Genomic DNA, 17,118 nt, shown 5'->3' with positions numbered 1-17,118 from the left:
AAATATGTATATATATTATTGATTTTTTTACAGAGAGGAAGGGAGAGGGATAGAGAGTTTAGAAACATCGATGAGAGAGAAACATCGATCAGCTGCCTCTTGCACACCCCCTACTGGAGATGTGCCCGCAACCAAGGTACATGCCCTTGACCAGAATTGAACACGGGACCCTTGAGTCTGCAGGCCGACGCTCTATCCACTGAGCCAAACCAGTTAGGGCTAGGGTTCATTCTTGGTGTTGTACATAATATGAGTTTGGGCAAATGTGTAATGACATGTATCCATCATTAGGGTGTCATACAGAGTGTTTTCAGTGCCCTAAACGTCCTCTGCACTCCACCTACTCATTGTTTCCCCCTCCCCAACTCCTGGCAACCACTGATTCTTTTACTGTCTCCATAGTTTTATCTTTTCTAGAATGTGATATAGTTGGAATCATTGATGTAGTCTTTTCTCATTGGCTTCTTTCACTTAATAATATGCATTTAAGTTTCTTCCATGTCTTTTCATGGCTTGATAGCTCTTTTCTTTTTAGCACTAATATTTCATTGTCTGGATGTGCCATGATTTATCTATTTACCTACTGAAGGACTTCTTGGTTACTTCTAAGTTCTGGTGATTATGAATAAAGCTGCTGTCAACATCCACGTGCAGGTTTTTGTGTGGACATAGTTTTCAACTCCTTTGAGTAAATACCAAGTCGTGCAGTTGCTGGATTATATGGTAAAAGTATGTTCACTTTTGCAAGAAACCACTAAAAGTGGTTTCCCACCAGCAATGAATGAAAGTTGACTATATTTATGTGGATCTATTTCTGGGTTCTCTATTCTGTTCCATTGATCTATTTGTCATTCTTTCACCAATATCACACTGGCTTGATTACTGTAGCCTGATAATAAGTCTTGAAGTCAGGTGGCATCAGTCCTCTGATTTTGCTCTTCTCCTTCAATATTGTGTTGGCTATTCTGGACTGGATCTTTCCCCTCTCCATATAAATCTTAGAATCAGCCCTAGCCGGTTTAGCTCAGTGGATAGAGCATTGGCCTGTGAACTGAAAGGTCCTGGATTAGATTCTGGTCAAGGGCATGTACCTCAGTTGCAGGCTTGATCCCGGGCCTGGTCAGACGTGTGCAGATGGCAACCAAGCAATGTGTCTCTCTTGCATTGATATTTGTCTCTCTCCCCCTCCCTTCTACTCTCTCTAGAAATCAATGGAAAAATATCCTTGGGGGAAGTTTAACAAAATAATAAATTTAAAAAATATTTAAATCTTAGAATCAGTTTGTCAATATTCATTAAATAACTTGCTGAGATTTTGATTGGCAATTGCATTGAATCTATAGCTCAAGTGGGAAGAACTGACATCTTGATCTTCCTATCCATGAAAATGGAATATCTCTCCATTTTTATATTTTTCTTTGATGTCGTCCATCAGAGTTTTGCTGTTTTTTCATGTAGACCTTGTACATATTTTATTAGTTTACCCTGGTATCTTTAGTTTTGTTTTTTTAGAAGAAAAACAAAATTTTATTTGTTCTTTCCTTCAACAAATATTTGTTGAGCTCTAACTAGGTGCTGGATACCCCAAATAAGAAGATGGACAAGATTTTCCCACAGAGAGCTTGCATTCCAAAGGGTATGCAATCACTTTTCCTGCACATACCTAGCACCAGTTACACATGTGCAGAGGCATCTGGGTAGCTGATGTAAGTCTCTGTCAACAACTCTTCTTCAGCACAGCCACGTGTCATGGGCATGGAAGTTCTGGAAGGGAGGAGATTATAGCACATGCCTACTGCGCCCTTGCTGTCTTGTCCTCATGGTCCTGAGAATATCAGATGTGCTAAGAGAGGAACTGGTCTCTTTGTATAAGTCAAGGGATGAAGACGCTCTCTGAGATGGAGAAGTCTTTGGCCAGCCTGGGACCATTGTTGTCCATAGGACAAAGCATAGACCAGTCCAAGAAAAGTTGCTCTGGCCAGTTCTGAGTCTTGGGTGGAGGCCAGACAGGCTCTATTTGCTCCTGCAGTCATCAGACATTGGCCAGGAGCCTGAACTATGTCACAGTAGCTGAAAAGTTTATGGTTCCTACTCCCCCACCCCTCCAGAGCCTACAGTCTAGTACAGACACAAACAAATCCATACACAACTACAATATAGCGTTGAATGTTCTTGGGGAGGGAACAGAAAGTGCATAAGGATGCCTGGCCCAGCCTGGGCATGGTGAGGGAGGCTTTACTGAGGAAGTGACATTTAAGCTAAGACCTGGGGGCTAAGTGGGAATTAACCAGGTGAAGTGACGGCAGAGAAGAACAAGAAAAGAGAATAGCACCCAAGGAGACTCAGAGATGCCAGAGAGAAGGTGACACCTGGATGATCCTGAAAGGGTTCATGGTGATTAAGAGGGATAATGCCAGGAGAGGTGGACAGAGGTCAGATCATGTAGGGTTCAGAAGAGGGCCAGTGGCCTTCCTTCTCCCCTACTTCCATTAAGTAATGATTGAGCACCTACTGTGTACCGCGTACTGTCCTAGGCATTGTGGGCACCGTGATGAATGGGTCAGATTCTGTACTGATGTCACAGAACTCCTGGCTGCCAGAGTAGAGCGGTCCCAGCAAGATGCTCAAGGCTCAGCTTGGAGCTCCTGCCTCTTCTTTCAAAGTCGAGGTATAATTCACACACCACAAAATTTACCTTTTAACGTGTGCAATTTGTAGTCTTAGTGTATTCACAGGGTTGTATAACCATTACTACTAAGTCCAGAAACTTGTTATCACCCCCCAAAGGAAACCTGTATGTAACCATTAATAGTCTCTCCTAGCAATCACTAATCTACTTTCTATCTTTATGGATTTGTCTATTCTGGACATTTCATATCAGTGAAATCATACCATCCGTGACCTTTTGTGTGTGGCTTCTTTCACTTAGCATGTTCTCAAGGTTCATTTATGTTGTAGCATGTATTTCATTCCTTTTTATGGCCGAATAATATTCCGCTGTCTGAAAAGAACACATTCTATATATTCATTATTTATCGATGGACATTTGGGTTGTTTCTACTTTGGGGCTACTATAAATAATGCTGCTATTAACATCTGTGTACAACTTTTCGTGTGGACACATGTCTTCATTCTTCTTTCAAAAGAATGGAATTGCTGGGTCATATGGTCACTCTGTATTTACTTTTTGAGGAACCACCAGACTCTTTTTCCAAAGCAGCTGCACCATTTTACATTCCCACCAGCAGTGCATGATGGTTCCAACATCCCCACATCTTCGCCAGCACTTGTTAGTGTCTGACCCCTCTCCTTCTCGAATGGGCCCTGGAGAGAGGCACCCCGGGAAGAGCAAGGCCTGGCTCCCTGGCCTGGGCATGTGACTTAGAGGGAAACTGAGGTCTTCCTTGCCCACCCTCCACCATAGGTGAGTCATCACCCGGGACCCTGGGGTGAACTGCTTGGGCTGCACCAGCCACTGCAGAAGCCATCATTAGACTTGACTGAGTCCCCACCCACAGCCCCAGGCAGCTAGGCTTCCCTGGAAGCAGCTATTTCTGGCTATTTCTGCTCAGGGAGGAGCAGTGGTGGGTGGAAAATTTGAAATTGCTCAGTGGGGTGATTTTGAAGTGCAGTGCATTAAGGACTCAGGACAACCTTGACTTGAGAGGAGAATAAAGGGGCTGCTTTTTGAGAGTGCTGGCCCTTCTGGCATTGTCCCCGACAGCACCCTGGGGACAGGAAGGGGGGAAGGGTGGGCCTGAGAGCTGGCTTGACCAGGCTGCAGGTGCAGACCCCACAAAATGCTGGGCAAAGCAGCCGTGGTACCTGAGGAAGGGGAAGAAGTGGGGTCAGTGTGGTCAGGATTTTCCATGGAGGAGGTGCTGCCCAGTGGATGGATGTGGCAGCTGGAAGCAGGTCACCAGAGTCCTTGGAATCAGGGTAGGACGGATGTAGTCTGCTCGGAATGGAGAAGCAGCAGGAAGACAAACAGAGAAGTGTTGGAGCTCGGGCTCCGCAGGCAGCCCCAGATGCCACTCATTTGCCATAGGACCTCAGACTAAGTGTTGACCTCAGCATCCCCATCTGCAAAGACAGACAAGGTGGTTGCAACGGCCGTTAGCGATTATTGTCTTTATTATCATGTAATGGTCTAGAACAGCATTCGCCAACCGGTGGTCCGCGGACCACTCGTGGTCTGTGAGGTCCGAAAGGTTGGCGACCGCTGGGCTAGAACACTGAACTACAGGCAGTGCTCTTGACCTTTCTTTTAGCTTTTTGCCACTTCTGTGCCTCTCTTCACACTGACATCTGCATCTCATTCTGCACTTCCCATTGCTGCCTGTCCTTTGCTAAAATTCAGCTAGGTCTGGGTTCAAATCCCAGCATTGCCATTCTCAGCCTCTTGCCCTGGCAAGCCATTCACATGTTCAAACCTGAGCCTCAGTTTTTCCTAAATTGGAGCAATAATAGCAGTTAATTAATAATAGCAGGTGATTGACCGTCATAACTGGATTAGGAGAACTCATGGATTTGATGGCTATCAAGCACTTAGCACCATCCCTGGCACACAGTTAGTGGCGGGTGGTAGAAAGAACAACCGAGGGCACAGGGCAGGGGAGTGAGGACTGGGACCTGGGCAAGAAGAAAATGACAGGTGCGTGGGCCTGGGAGTGGGACGGAAGGACTCCTCCGATCAGCTGCCGGGTCTGGCTGCATTGACAATGCAGGTGCAGGGGTGGGTATTTGCTGCTCATTTATGTACGAAAGCCGTTCTAGTTCCTTTTCCATCTTTGAGGCTTCATGGTGGGCACTGGTCACACCAGTCAAGGAGATGGACATGTCCCTGCCCTCATGGAGCCCCCAAAACTAAATAAATAATTATGTAATTCTTATATACTAATAATCACCCTGTCGTTACAAACTCTGAGAGGCACTGCTATGAAGCGGAAATGCAGGGTGCTGTGGAAGAGAATAACTCGGGCAACTCAATTGAGATTGGGGTGATCAGCAAAGGCCTCTCAGAGGAGGTGCCATTTTGGCTGGAATCTGAAGGATGAAGAGGAGATTGCTGGCTGAAGAATGGGAAGAGAGTGTGTGTGGAAAGGCCTTGAGGAACTCAGTTTTTTGTTTTGTTTTCGAAAATGAAAAAAGCCGTTGTAACTGAATCAGTGAGTGACTGGGGAGAGAGGTGGGGGCTGAGGAGAGGCAGGGACTTGCAGTGCCTTGGAGGCCACATTGCTGGGAGCCAGGAGCCAGGTGGGAAGGGAAGTGAGAAGGGGAAGGGTGGAGCGCTTAGTGGGTGGGAACCCCACGAACATGACTGTGCAAGTCACATGGCCTGGAGGCAGCAGCTCAACCCCAGGGCGCCCCCAGCAGGTGTAGATTGCCCAAGGTCCACCTCCAGGGTCAGACACCTGTCTTGCTGTCCCCATTCCCCCAAGGCAGGAGGGGGAACCACACTTGTGGCTGCACTGAACAGCTGGAGGTCAGGCAGTCTACTCTGTGGGGTAGAGTGGGGCAGGTTGCAAAGAAAACACAAGCTTGTCAGCAGTGATTTCTCCCAGCCAAGGCAGCCACCGTCAGCTTCCTGCAGAGATGGGCCTGCTCAGCCTCACTCTCTACAGCTGGAGGTGGAGGGGAGCAGATGGCCCTGCTTGGCCCAGATTCCAGCCAGATTGCCAGGGAGGTGTGGGCAGAGCGATGGGTTGGCGCCAGGAGCTGGAATGCACAGGAGGAGAGCGGGAGCCACCTCTTTGCCATTGCTGTGGGGTCTTGCCTCTATGGGGGTCGGGGGGTGGGGGGAGTGGAGACATCGACTGTGGCTTCACTGTGGTCCCTGAGTCAGCAGCTGCTCAGAGTCCCCTGGAGAGAGATGGCCTCTGTCTTTTCCAACCACACGGAGAGCTCTTGGGAAATGCAAGATGTCAATGGTTATATTCCCAGCTCCCAGCACAGGGTGGGGCCAGGCAGGAGTGCAGTGGATGTGTTTATTTCTAAAAGAAATGATAGTAATAGCTCTCAGGTGTTATATTACTTAATCCTCATAGCAACCCCGCAAAGGAGGTGCTGTGTGACCCTATTTTACAGATGAGGACACTGAGGCACAGAGAGGAGGAATAACTTGCCTGAAGCCAAAACTAAGCAAATGCCTGAGAACAGATGGGTCACTCTGCCAAACTGATGGCCAAGCCTGGGAGCTGGGGCTTTGGGGGCAGGGAGCAGACCTGAGGATGGACAACGACAAGAAGTGGTAGATGATCCTGTCTGAGGGGCAGAGCATGCCCTCTCTTCGTGTTCCCTGAGCCTCAGTCGACCCCTTAGACCAGCGGTTCTCAACCTGTGGGTCGCGACCCCTTTGGCGGACGAACGACCCTTTCACAGGGGTCGCCTAAGACCATCCTGCATATCAGATATTTACATTACGATTCATAACAGTAGCAACATTACAGTTATGAAGTAGAAATGAAAATAATTTTATGGTTGGGTCACAACATGAGGAACTGTATTTAAAGGGCCAGAAGGTTGAGAACCACTGCCTTAGACCCTGCCAAGCCAGTTTCCTCCACTGTGTAAGGTGCTCAGTGAGCAAGCGATGAGTCTGGAGAGGTAGGGAGACAGGCTGGCTGGGTCGGGCTGAGCAGGCTGCGCACTGCACAGCTCCAGAGCAAGCAGTCCACATGCCGATTGCATAATTCCTCTGGAGTTATGCAAGGTGGTAGCCCTGTGGGCAGGACCACACCATGCAGGACCCAGAAGACGAGGGTCTGCAAGCCTTTTGTGTAAGGGCAGGAGAGTGAATATTTTAGGCTGTATGGGCCATAAGTCTCTGTGGCCACTCAGCTCTGCTGTTGTGGGAAGAAAGCGGTCATAGGCAATACGTAAATGAATGCGTGCAGATGTGTTCCAATAAAACTTAATTTACAGAACCAGAATGCTTGCCAGATTTGGTGCATGGGCCATAGTTTGATGACCCCAGTGAAGGCCACAGAAGGATTCTGAATTTCATTCTAAGACCCACGTGAAGCCACAAGAGGGATTCGAGGAGAGAGTGAGAGGAAGCAAATTTACAATTAATATGGCCCTGAAAGACCAGGGCAGTGTTTTTTTTAATTCTGTTTCTGGATCCCTAAGCCCTTCTATCTACAAGAAGAGGGACCTGGGGACCCGAGGGCCTCTGAAGCTTAAGAAGGAGAGGTCATTGCTGTCCATTCTCCAGCCACCCTCCGCCCCACGCCAGCTCTCAGCACAGGTCTGGCACTCAGCAGGGCTCCAGCCTCAGCAGGGCTCCAGCAATGCTGGTTCCTATTCCTGGCCTCAGGGGCAGAGCGGAGCAGCCCTGTGCTCATCAGCCTGGGCTTTGAAATCAGAAGGTTTGATTTCCTGCACTTGGCCTCGTTTGGCTGTGAGCTGCACTTTCCTGACCCTCCGTCTCCTCCTCTTCTCCATAAGGGGAACAGTGAGATGTGAATCCATGAAAGAGAGAGGTTCTGCAGTGCCCTGGTGCATAGGCAGGGCTCAGGAGGAAGACACTGTTGATAGGATAACCATGTTTCTTGGTAAACCCCAGAGGCAGCAGAGCCTGATCATGCCGGGGTGGTGGGGTCTTTGCTTCAGGAGCTGTGTCCAGAGCCAGGCTCTGAGCCAGCGCAGAAGTGGAACCACTGAGGGGACCTTGGCTCACGAGTAGTAAGGGCTCCTTAGAGATGGAGTGAGTAGTCCCACCTCTTGGGCTGAAAATAACTGCCTGACGTTGGAGTAATTACATGTCTTGGGCTCCCACTCAGCACGGAGAACACCCCAATAATTACCGTGTACACAGGCTGCTTTTGGCAGCTGAACCTTAATGTCTGCCTCAAAGAGCGTCTCCTGGACAGGAAGCCTGGTCCACCCCCCAACACCACGGGATGTGAACCTTGCTTCGTGTGAATAGGACTTTCTTGGACAGGGACATAACAGCCACCTCTACTCTCCAAAGGGCATCGCCAGGCCCATGGACAGGCTGGGCCTTAGTGATCAGTGGCTTTGCCATAATCTCCTCTCATGGCCCTTAGGCTGGGACCAGCTACCATGTCATCTACAACTGCAGGAGGGCCTCACAGACTGCAGCCATCTGGGGTCAGCACCAGAGGGTGGCCTGCTTGGCTCAGAGATGGAGAGTCTGTGTCCTTGGATGAGCTAGGGGGCTGCTGATGAGGTCAGGGTCCTGGGAGGGTTGTTGAGGATTTATTGTGTCAGGCCTTAGGGAAAGAGCAGTGAGTGCCATCGCTGCCCTGCCCTCTTGGGGCTTAGTGTCTATGACAGACGGAACCGAAGCCCATAATTAGTTATGTGACTATAATTGTGATAAGGTGATAAATGAGATGCATTGGAACGGTGGCTGTATATAATGGGGGAGTGCCCCCATCTGGAGAATTTGAGCTGAGACCTAAAGGATGAGGAGTGTGTGCAGGTATGTGTGTGTGTGTGTGTGTGTGTGTGCATGTGTGTGCGTGCGTGCACACACATGTGCTAAAAATGGAGGCATGGATGAGGGTGGATGGATGAATGCTTGAGTCCTCCAGGCAGTGGGAGCAGGCTATGCAAAAGCTCAGAGGCCAGAAGAAGTGTGGTGACTCTGTAGCTGACAAAAGACCATTGTGGAAGGTGTTTGGAGCCTGGAGAGGTGAGGAGGCAGGAGCACTGTGTACAGTGCGTGCTGAGCACTGCACTGCTCCGGGGTGCCAGTCTTGTAGACCAGGGTGTGAGAGGTGCCCACTGGAACTGTGCAAAATGGAGGCTGCAGGCAGGGAAAAACCAATGTGAGGGTTTTCAACTTTGTTCCTAGAGCAGTGGGGAGCCGTGGAAGGGCTTTAGCAGTTGGTGATGGGACTCAGGTCCACTTATAGTGCCCAGAGCAGTATAAACAAACAAGGCCCTTTGTGTCAGGGCCTGGGAGAGTGGGTCTTACCTGGGCCCCGCTGCATACTCCACACCCAGTGTGCGATGGGACGCTCACTCCTGTCCCCTCTGTTGCAGTGCGCTACTTCCTGAAGAATAAAGTCAGCCCTGATTTGTGCAACGAGGATGGACTCACAGCCCTGCACCAGGTAAGGCCGATGTCCCCAGCTCCCTGCTTCCCACCTGGACAGGTGCCCCATCTCCCTGCCTTTTTCTGCCCAGAAGCCACAGGGAGGAGAGAGGGAAGGGGAGCCGCAGCTGCCCCATTTGAAAGGCTTTTGTCTGCTTCAGAGATGTGTGTGTCTGTTGCAGACATGCCCACAGAGCCCCTGTGCACGCTCACACACAGCCTCTGAGGACAGGGAGCCTTTGTCCACTGCATCCTCACTTCCCAGCAAAGGGTTTGGCAAACAAAGCAAATTTGTTTGGAGTGTGACAGTTTACGAAGCATGTTTGTTCACACCCACCGTGGCACGCACCATCCTGCTGACAAAGGTGATTGGCAGAGGGGTTTTGTGATCTGCGTAAGAGCTCTAGCCGTGAAACATCTTTTCTAGGGAGGCATGGGAAGGGCAGTCGACGGTCATCTCTTGCCTGGATGCTGCTTCAGCCTCCTCACTGGTCCCCAGCCTTTAGCTGGCCCTGCCATGATTCGTTTTTTACAGCGGCCACAGGGATGCTGAAGCCAAAAGTGTATTGGTGTTACTCAAAGCGCTCAGGTGTCTTCCTGCAAGGCCCCGGGAGGCTTGGCCCCTGATGAGCCCTCCAGCCAAATGGCTTTTTGGTTCTTTTGCACACACAGTGCTGATCCCTACCACACTTCCCCCAACCCCGTGCACTGGTTATCCCCAGCTGATACATGACCCTGAGAGCTGTGTTGTTAATATACTCATTCTTTTCTCCTGGGCACCCCTTTTATTTATCATTTTAGCCATTAGTACAGTGGTTCTCAACCTTCCTAATGCCGCGACCCTTTAATACAGTTCCTCATGTTGTGGTGACCCCCAACCGTAAAATTATTTTCGTTGCTACTTCATAACTGTAATGTTGCTACTGTTATGAATCATAATGTAAATATCTGATATTCAGGATGTATTTAGGCAACCCCTGTGAAAGGGTCGTTCGACCCCCAAAGGGGTCGCGACCCACAGGTTGAGAACCGCTGCATTAGTGTGATCACTTGATATTGGTCCCCCCCATCCAGGCTCTGAGCTGCACAAGGGCAGAGCCCATGTCACTTGCTCATTGGTGTGTCTCAGCATCTTTCCCCATGCTGGCATTCAGAAGGTGCTTAATATGTGCATGCCAACATAGTGAATGAACACACTGATGCCTTCCTGTGCCCTGGCCCATGTTTCTGAGCAGCTGGAAGGCCAGGCTACTGGAAGCCTGGGTTGGTGAGAGCCTTCCATCTCCCTATGAGGACAGGAAGAGGTGGATGGACGCTGACCACTGCCCTGCCCGTCAGCCCCAGGGGCAAGTCTCCACCTTCATCCGTCAGCCCAGTGGCCTCCTGTGTGTCCTCTAGGCTTCTCCTCCTGTCCCTTCAGGGTGCCTCACTTTCCTCATCTGTAAAAGAGGAATAACAAGTACCCATCTCATTGGGTTGTTACAAGGATTAAATAAAAGCCATGTGAACATTCCTTGATACTGGATAAAATATTAGATATTATTATTATTAGAATCTGCCACATGTTCATTTCTCTGTAAAGGGCACTTCACTTATGTGACGTGTGGGCTGATTCTCACAACGAACCTCTGAAATATGACCCCCATTTTACAGCTCAGGAAACTGAGGCTCAGGCACGGCACTGTGTCATAGAATTTCCCATGATGATGGAATGTTCTGCGTATCTGCAATGTCCCGTGTGGTGGCCAGCAGCAACAGCGGTTATCGAGTCCTCAAAATGCTGTTCTGAGGAAACTAGGCAAGGCATGGCCAGGGTTAGCAAAGTGCCTGGCCCTAGTACCTCCTCAAAAACATCAGCTCTTCTTATTGATGACGTGGCCTGTTATTGCTGCTATTGCCAGGCTGTCATTATTGTTGTCGTTGTTAGATTGTCACTGTTGCTCCAGTGCAATAAGGAGCACATTAGGAAAAGCTTCCCGTGCCTGCAGAGGAGTGCGCATTTGCTTCACTTGGCAACAGGGCGCCTTCACTTGGCAACTGAGAGCAACCTGCCTGGGTTAATGAGGAAACTCTCCCCCGTGGAGGATGTGTGGAAGGGGGGTGGCAGTTAGGCGGGGAGAGGTGGTGAAGCCTCGGCCAGGGCAGTGGGATGGGGCAGCAATGAGGAGATGGGATCCACACCCGGTGGTAGATTGGGCATGGGCAGTGAGGGGGCGGAGGGCCATCCAACTGCCAGGGGAATGCAGGAGAGAAGGCCTGCAGGCTCTGCCATGCCCCCCGCCCCCATTGCATCCCTGTGTCCAGTCCCCAACCCCAACCCCAACCCAGTGCTAGCTCAGACCAGTCTCCCAGGTTCAGGCTGCTCTAGCTCCTGGATTGCAACTCTGGGTGTACAATCCTCTCCCCCTTCAACCTGAGGCTCTTTCCCCCCATCCTCATGTTTTCTGCAGCCCCTAAGGGTAGGATCTCTGGCCCTTCTATCTCCTGATCCCAGGGGCTGGGCTGCTCCTCCTCTTGGGGATGGGGCTCCCCTGACACATCGCCCCGGTGACAGCCTGGGGCTCCTCGCCTTTCCCCGCCACCTCACTCAGGTGCCTCTGGCGCCCTCTGCCGGCCGCACCGCACAACTGCATGCTTCTCCTCACCACCTGAGGATCTCCCGGCCTCACTGGGTTACCTGTGCCCCACTGTTGGGACAGATGCCCCAGACTCAGCCAACCCCACACTGGCTGGCACAAAAGGAGAACCTGGGTTTCTGGCACCATCTGTGCAAATGACTGTTCCTTTCCCACATGTTTTGGCGCTGAGCCTTGGCTCCATGAGGTGGGGGTGAGGGGCTGTGGTGCTGACCTATCTCCATCCCCTTTCCTGCACCCACCTGGGGCCATGGCTCCCACAAGTGCCCCTCTCATTCTGCTGGCATCCAGTCACTTCGCCCAGTGCCTACCGTCACTTCTGTGGCCAGGCCACCATCACCTTAATTGGGCGATTTCAACCTACCTCCTAACGTCCCTCCTCTTCCCAAAGAAGCTGCACTTGCAATCTGTTCTCCACAGGCAACCAGAGGAGGGATTTAAAAAACAAGTCTGGCTGTGCTTTACCTCCAAGTATACCTCTGCCACAGCTCCCATTGCACTGAAGGCCACGCCCTCACCCGGATGGGCAGTGCTGAGCACAGTCCCCCACAGACTTCTCCTGCAACCTGTCTTCCTCCTCTGTCCTCGCCTCTCCTGCCCATCCCCTGGCTTGAGGCCTCTCTGTCCCCTCGGAATCTTTCACTCTCTGCCTCTGGAGTTAGGGGCTCCAGTGACTGCTGGACCCCTGAGTCTATGTGAGGGCTGCACGCTCCTGACCTTCCCTCTCTCTGTTGCTGACCCACGTGTGAGCAGGCAGGAGCACATGCATGGCTGCCTCCTTGCAAGGACTATCTCAGGACCTCCCCCACCCTCCAGTCTTTAAGCTGAGCTGGGTTCTTTGGGGGGGAGGGTTGGATACTTGGGGTTTCCCCATGAATTGAGCTCCTCAGTCAAAAATTCCTAAGTCAGAGGTTTCAAACTATGATGGATCTAGGGCCACCCCTTAGAGGCCACTGCTGAGAAGGGGAACCCCCAAACTCCCCAGCTTCCTCCCCTCCCCCTGCAGCCCTGCTTGGATCTATTGGTTATCTAAGTGTTCTCCATACAATTTCGTTGAAAGAAAGGCTTCTGAAATTAAAAAGAAAAGTTTTTTTAAAAAAAATATACTTTTATTGATTTCAGAGAGGAAGTGAGAGGGAGAGAGAGAAACATCAATGATGACAGAGAATCATTGATTGGCTGCCTCCTACATGCCCCCTACTAAGGATGGAGCCTGCAACCTGGACATGTGCCCTTGACCAGAATCGAACCTGAGACCCTTCAGTCTGCAAGCCGATGCTCTATCTGAGCCAAACCAGCTAGGGCTAAAAAGAAAAGGTTTTAAAGCCTCATTCAAAGCCCTAGCCGGCTTGGCTCGGTGGATAGAGCAAAAATGTGTCTCATTCCACCAACACTTTCAAAGCTTTTTATAGTTGACTTTATAAAAAATATTATCTTTATATCCTATATATTATTGCCTTACAAAGAAGCGGGCTCAGAAAGGTTAAGTGGCTTACCCAAGACCACACAGCATATAATACTGGAGCTGGACTCAATCTCAGGCAGTTTGACTCCGCTGTCCTTCTCGTGGCCTCTTGAGGGGAACTGGGGGTGTCCCCACCCGGGCCTGGGGCCTTGCCGCGAGCTGACCTTGCCTGTGTCCCCTTCACAGTGCTGCATCGACAACTTCGAGGAAATTGTCAAGCTGCTCCTTTCCCACGGTGCGAACGTGAACGCCAAGGACAACGAGCTGTGGACACCCCTGCATGCCGCGGCCACATGCGGCCACATCAACCTGGTGAAGATCCTCGTTCAGTAGTACGTGCCCCTCGCTTCCCCGGGATCAGCCTCCCCTCTGCCTTTGGTTTTTTCCAAGTTCTTTTTACCCCCATCTCTTTCCTTCTCCCTCTTTTTCTCTCTCTCTGCCTCTTCCTCCGTCTCTCAGTGCCTGCCACTTTCTCTTTCTCCCCGAATCCTGGTTTCATCTCTGTCTCTTCCTCTCTTTGTTTCTCCCTCTCTCCTCCTCTTCTCCCAATTCCCATTTTTTCTCTCCATCTCTGTGTGCCTTTATTTTTTTTCCTCTCGATCTCTGTCTCTCCTTCACTCTTGGTCTCACTCTGTCTTTTCCATTCTGTCCCTCTTCGTTATCTCTCTCTCCCTTCATTCTCTCCCCACCCCTAGATTTTATTGCAGTAAAAATACATGTGACATAAAATCGATCATTGTAACTATTTTTAAGTGTACAGTTTAGTGGCACTACGTACACTTACATTCGTGGGCAACCATCACCACCATCCATTTTTAGAACTCATCTTCCCAAACTGGATAACTCATCTTCCCGTTAACAATAACAGTAACCACCACCCTACTTTCTGTTCCTATTGTTTTGACTACCCTGGGTACCTCATCTAAGTGGAACTATATAGTATTTGTCTGGCTCACCAGAGCAGGAAGCTGGGGGAGGTCTGTTGGGACAACTCTCCCAGGGTTTTAGCCTCTTTGCATCTGGGGTTCCCAGGATGCTGAAGTCAGTGTCCTTGCTAGGGTACACTTTGCTGGGGTGGTGGGTGCTGGATGCACAGCGGGGTAGTGGATGAGAGGCCAGAGGGCAGAGGCAGACAGACCAACCCTCACACCGACCTGGCCCTCAGCCTGGCCCTTTCTCTGCAGTGGGGCCGACCTGCTCGCTGTCAACTCCGATGGGAATATGCCGTATGATCTCTGCGAGGATGAGCCCACCCTGGATGTCATCGAGACGTGCATGGCGTACCAGGGTAAGAGTGTGGCACATGCCCTAACCGGTTTGGCTCAGTGGATAGAGCATCGGCCTACAGACTGAAGGGTCCCAGGTTCAATTCCGGTCAAGGGCATGTACCTTAGTTGCAGGCACATCCCCAGTGGGGGGTGTGCAGGAGGCAGCTGATTGATGTTTCTCTCTCATCGATGTTTCTAACTCTCTATCCCTCTCCCTTCCTCTCTGTAAAAAATCAATAAAATATATTTTAAAAAATTTTTTAAAAAAAGAGTGTGGCACATGCTATCAAGTGGGCTCAGGGTAGCGCTGCAGCAAGCTCTACCCAACGCAGGTGCACACGTTAGCAAGCTGCGTACCTGCCTGCTCACGCCAGTGCTCAGGAAGTGGGATGGGTCCCCGTTATTAAGATTAATATCTTGTGTGATTAACAAGATGATGACACATGCTGTGCGAAAGGGAGGCATTGTTCTCCTCTGTGTCACCCCCACACGCGGGCGGCCTCAGCTGGCCTCGTCTCCTCTTCGTCAGCTGTGACAATTCAATAAACATTCGCAATAAAGATATAGTCCCACTTGGGAAAATAATAAAAAGTCAGGAACATTCGCTGGTGCCTGCCAGGCACCATGCTGGCTGCCAGGGGCCGGGTAAACAAGATGTAGGCTGTTCTCAGTCACAAATGAGCCTCAGAGAGGAAACAAATGTAGCAATCAGAGAGACCTGCCCTTGTCTCCATACAGACTCTGAGCTCCTCCTCAGAAAGGAATCTCAAACCAGACCCTGGACTGCAGCCCCGGGTCCTGTCCAGGCCCTGCTGGGTGTTTCTTCCCCGATCCCAGCAATAACCGCTGATTTGCTGTGTCCACTCCCTGGCACCCAGGCTTTAACCATTCAATGTTTGCAGAGGCACTTAACAGTTTTTGTGCCAATCTTGTGAATCTATGGACCCCTTCTCAGAATGATATCTTTAAATTCAGTTATCAGAATCATCAATAATAAAAAAAGTGTAATATGCTAAATAGGCCGGATGTCCTTCCGTCTTTCCAGACGAATCTGGGGCTGCGAGGGAAGCCCGGCACCTGGGGGAAGGAAGGCCTACCCTTGCACGGATTTTGTGCATCGGGCCTCTAGTAGGATTATAAAGGAAACCAACTATATTCAAATAAAACTACCAACATATTTAAAAATGAGTTATCTACCAATTTCATTTGTTCATGAAACAATCAGATAATATGACACGCAAATACCTACTGTTTCTGTTGGTGAGACCATCACAGGCACCACTCATTCTACTGTGGGTTTTGCCTATGTTCTAATGGAAGGAAATGTTCTATTTCACTTAAAGTTTAATAAAAATAATCATGTATATTTTTCTCCTTTCCAGTTTACAGATCTCCCCTGAATCCTATCCAAGAATGTTTGATTAAGGGATCTTTTTATAGAGCATGTCACTCTCTCACTAAATAACATTCGTAGCTGCCAGTAACACTTAAACATTTTAGCGAGAGGTTCAAGCTTTAAAATGTCTTTCTGTGTCCCTCCACCCCAATTTATTCAACTCTCCATTTGATAGTTATACATGGGTGGGCAAAAGTAGGTTTGTAGTTGTGAGTGTGTGAAACACAGAGTTTATTCTTATATTATTTATTATTGTGTTACTTTAAAAAAAATTTTTTTATAGATTTCAGAGAGGAAGGGAGAGGGATAGAGAGATAGAAACATCAAGGATGAGAATCATTTGTTGGCTGCCTTCTGCACGCCCCCTATTGGGGATTGAGCCTACAACCTGGATATGTGCCCTTGACCGGAATTGAACCAGGGACCCTTCAGGCCGAAGGCCAACACTCTATCCACTGAGCCAAACTGGCTGTGGCTTACTGTATTACTTTCCATACGAACAACTGTAAACTTACTTTTGCCCACCCCTGTGTAGTCATTAATGGAGTCATTCCCATAACAAAAACTCATTGAGCCTTGTGCCAGGTGTTACAATCACAACTGCAGGAGATGAAAAGAAACTAACAAACCCTGGTCAGACAGGGTGGTCAGGGGAGGGTATCTGGGGGAGGGGGTCTGGGCTGGACCTAGAGAATAAGACGGAGCCAGCCATTTGATCAGTTGGAGGTGGGTATGTGGATGGTAGGAGTTTCCAGGTAGAAGAACAGCATATACAATAGTAACCGATATCATTATAGTACCTACTGGGTGCCAGGCAGGAGCGGCCTTTGTTTTATGGGCCAGCACGTGTTTGTGTTCATTGGGCCTGGAACACAATGATCTTTGGGCATGTCTGTCTACCTCCTTGACTGGCAGACCCTGGGGCACAGAGACCTTGCCCTCCCTATCTGCCATTCCTCCCCCCCCCCCACCTTGAGGCCTAAGCCTGGGGTGCTGACCAAATCCCCCCCCCCCCCCCCCCACAGGCATCACTCAAGAGAAAATCAACGAGATGCGGGCGGCTCCCGAGCAGCAGATGATTGCAGACATCCACTGTATGATCGCAGCGGGCCAGGACCTTGACTGGATCGACGCCCATGGTGCCACGCTGGTGAGGACATGGGCCAGAACCAAGACCAGCCAGGGCGGAAGTGGGCCAGCACGTGGTGGAACCCACACCTCTACGGTTGGGGCCTCTGTTTCCTCCCAGCCAGTCTTCTGCTGGCTTCCTTTCGCCTCTATTGGCT

General features: G+C 50.0%; 1 protein-coding gene across 2 annotated transcripts in view; it reads left to right on the top strand.

Annotated features, from left to right (window-relative positions):
• Positions 1-17,118, top strand: part of PPP1R16B (protein phosphatase 1 regulatory subunit 16B) — a 101,469-nt gene that overhangs the window by 73,329 nt on the left and 11,022 nt on the right. For both annotated transcript variants that reach the window (XM_059707082.1, XM_059707080.1), the window contains exons 3-6: positions 9,016-9,086; positions 13,355-13,500; positions 14,353-14,456; positions 16,858-16,982. In XM_059707082.1, coding sequence (XP_059563065.1) covers positions 9,016-9,086; positions 13,355-13,500; positions 14,353-14,456; positions 16,858-16,982 — 446 coding nt within the window. The remainder of the gene's footprint in view (positions 1-9,015; positions 9,087-13,354; positions 13,501-14,352; positions 14,457-16,857; positions 16,983-17,118) is intronic.

This window comes from Myotis daubentonii, chromosome 8 (assembly GCF_963259705.1).
Source record: "Myotis daubentonii chromosome 8, mMyoDau2.1, whole genome shotgun sequence".
Taxonomy (NCBI): Eukaryota; Metazoa; Chordata; class Mammalia; order Chiroptera; family Vespertilionidae; genus Myotis; species Myotis daubentonii.
The sequence above is the reverse complement of the archived record's forward strand: the minus strand, read 5'-3'. Positions and strand labels throughout refer to the sequence as shown.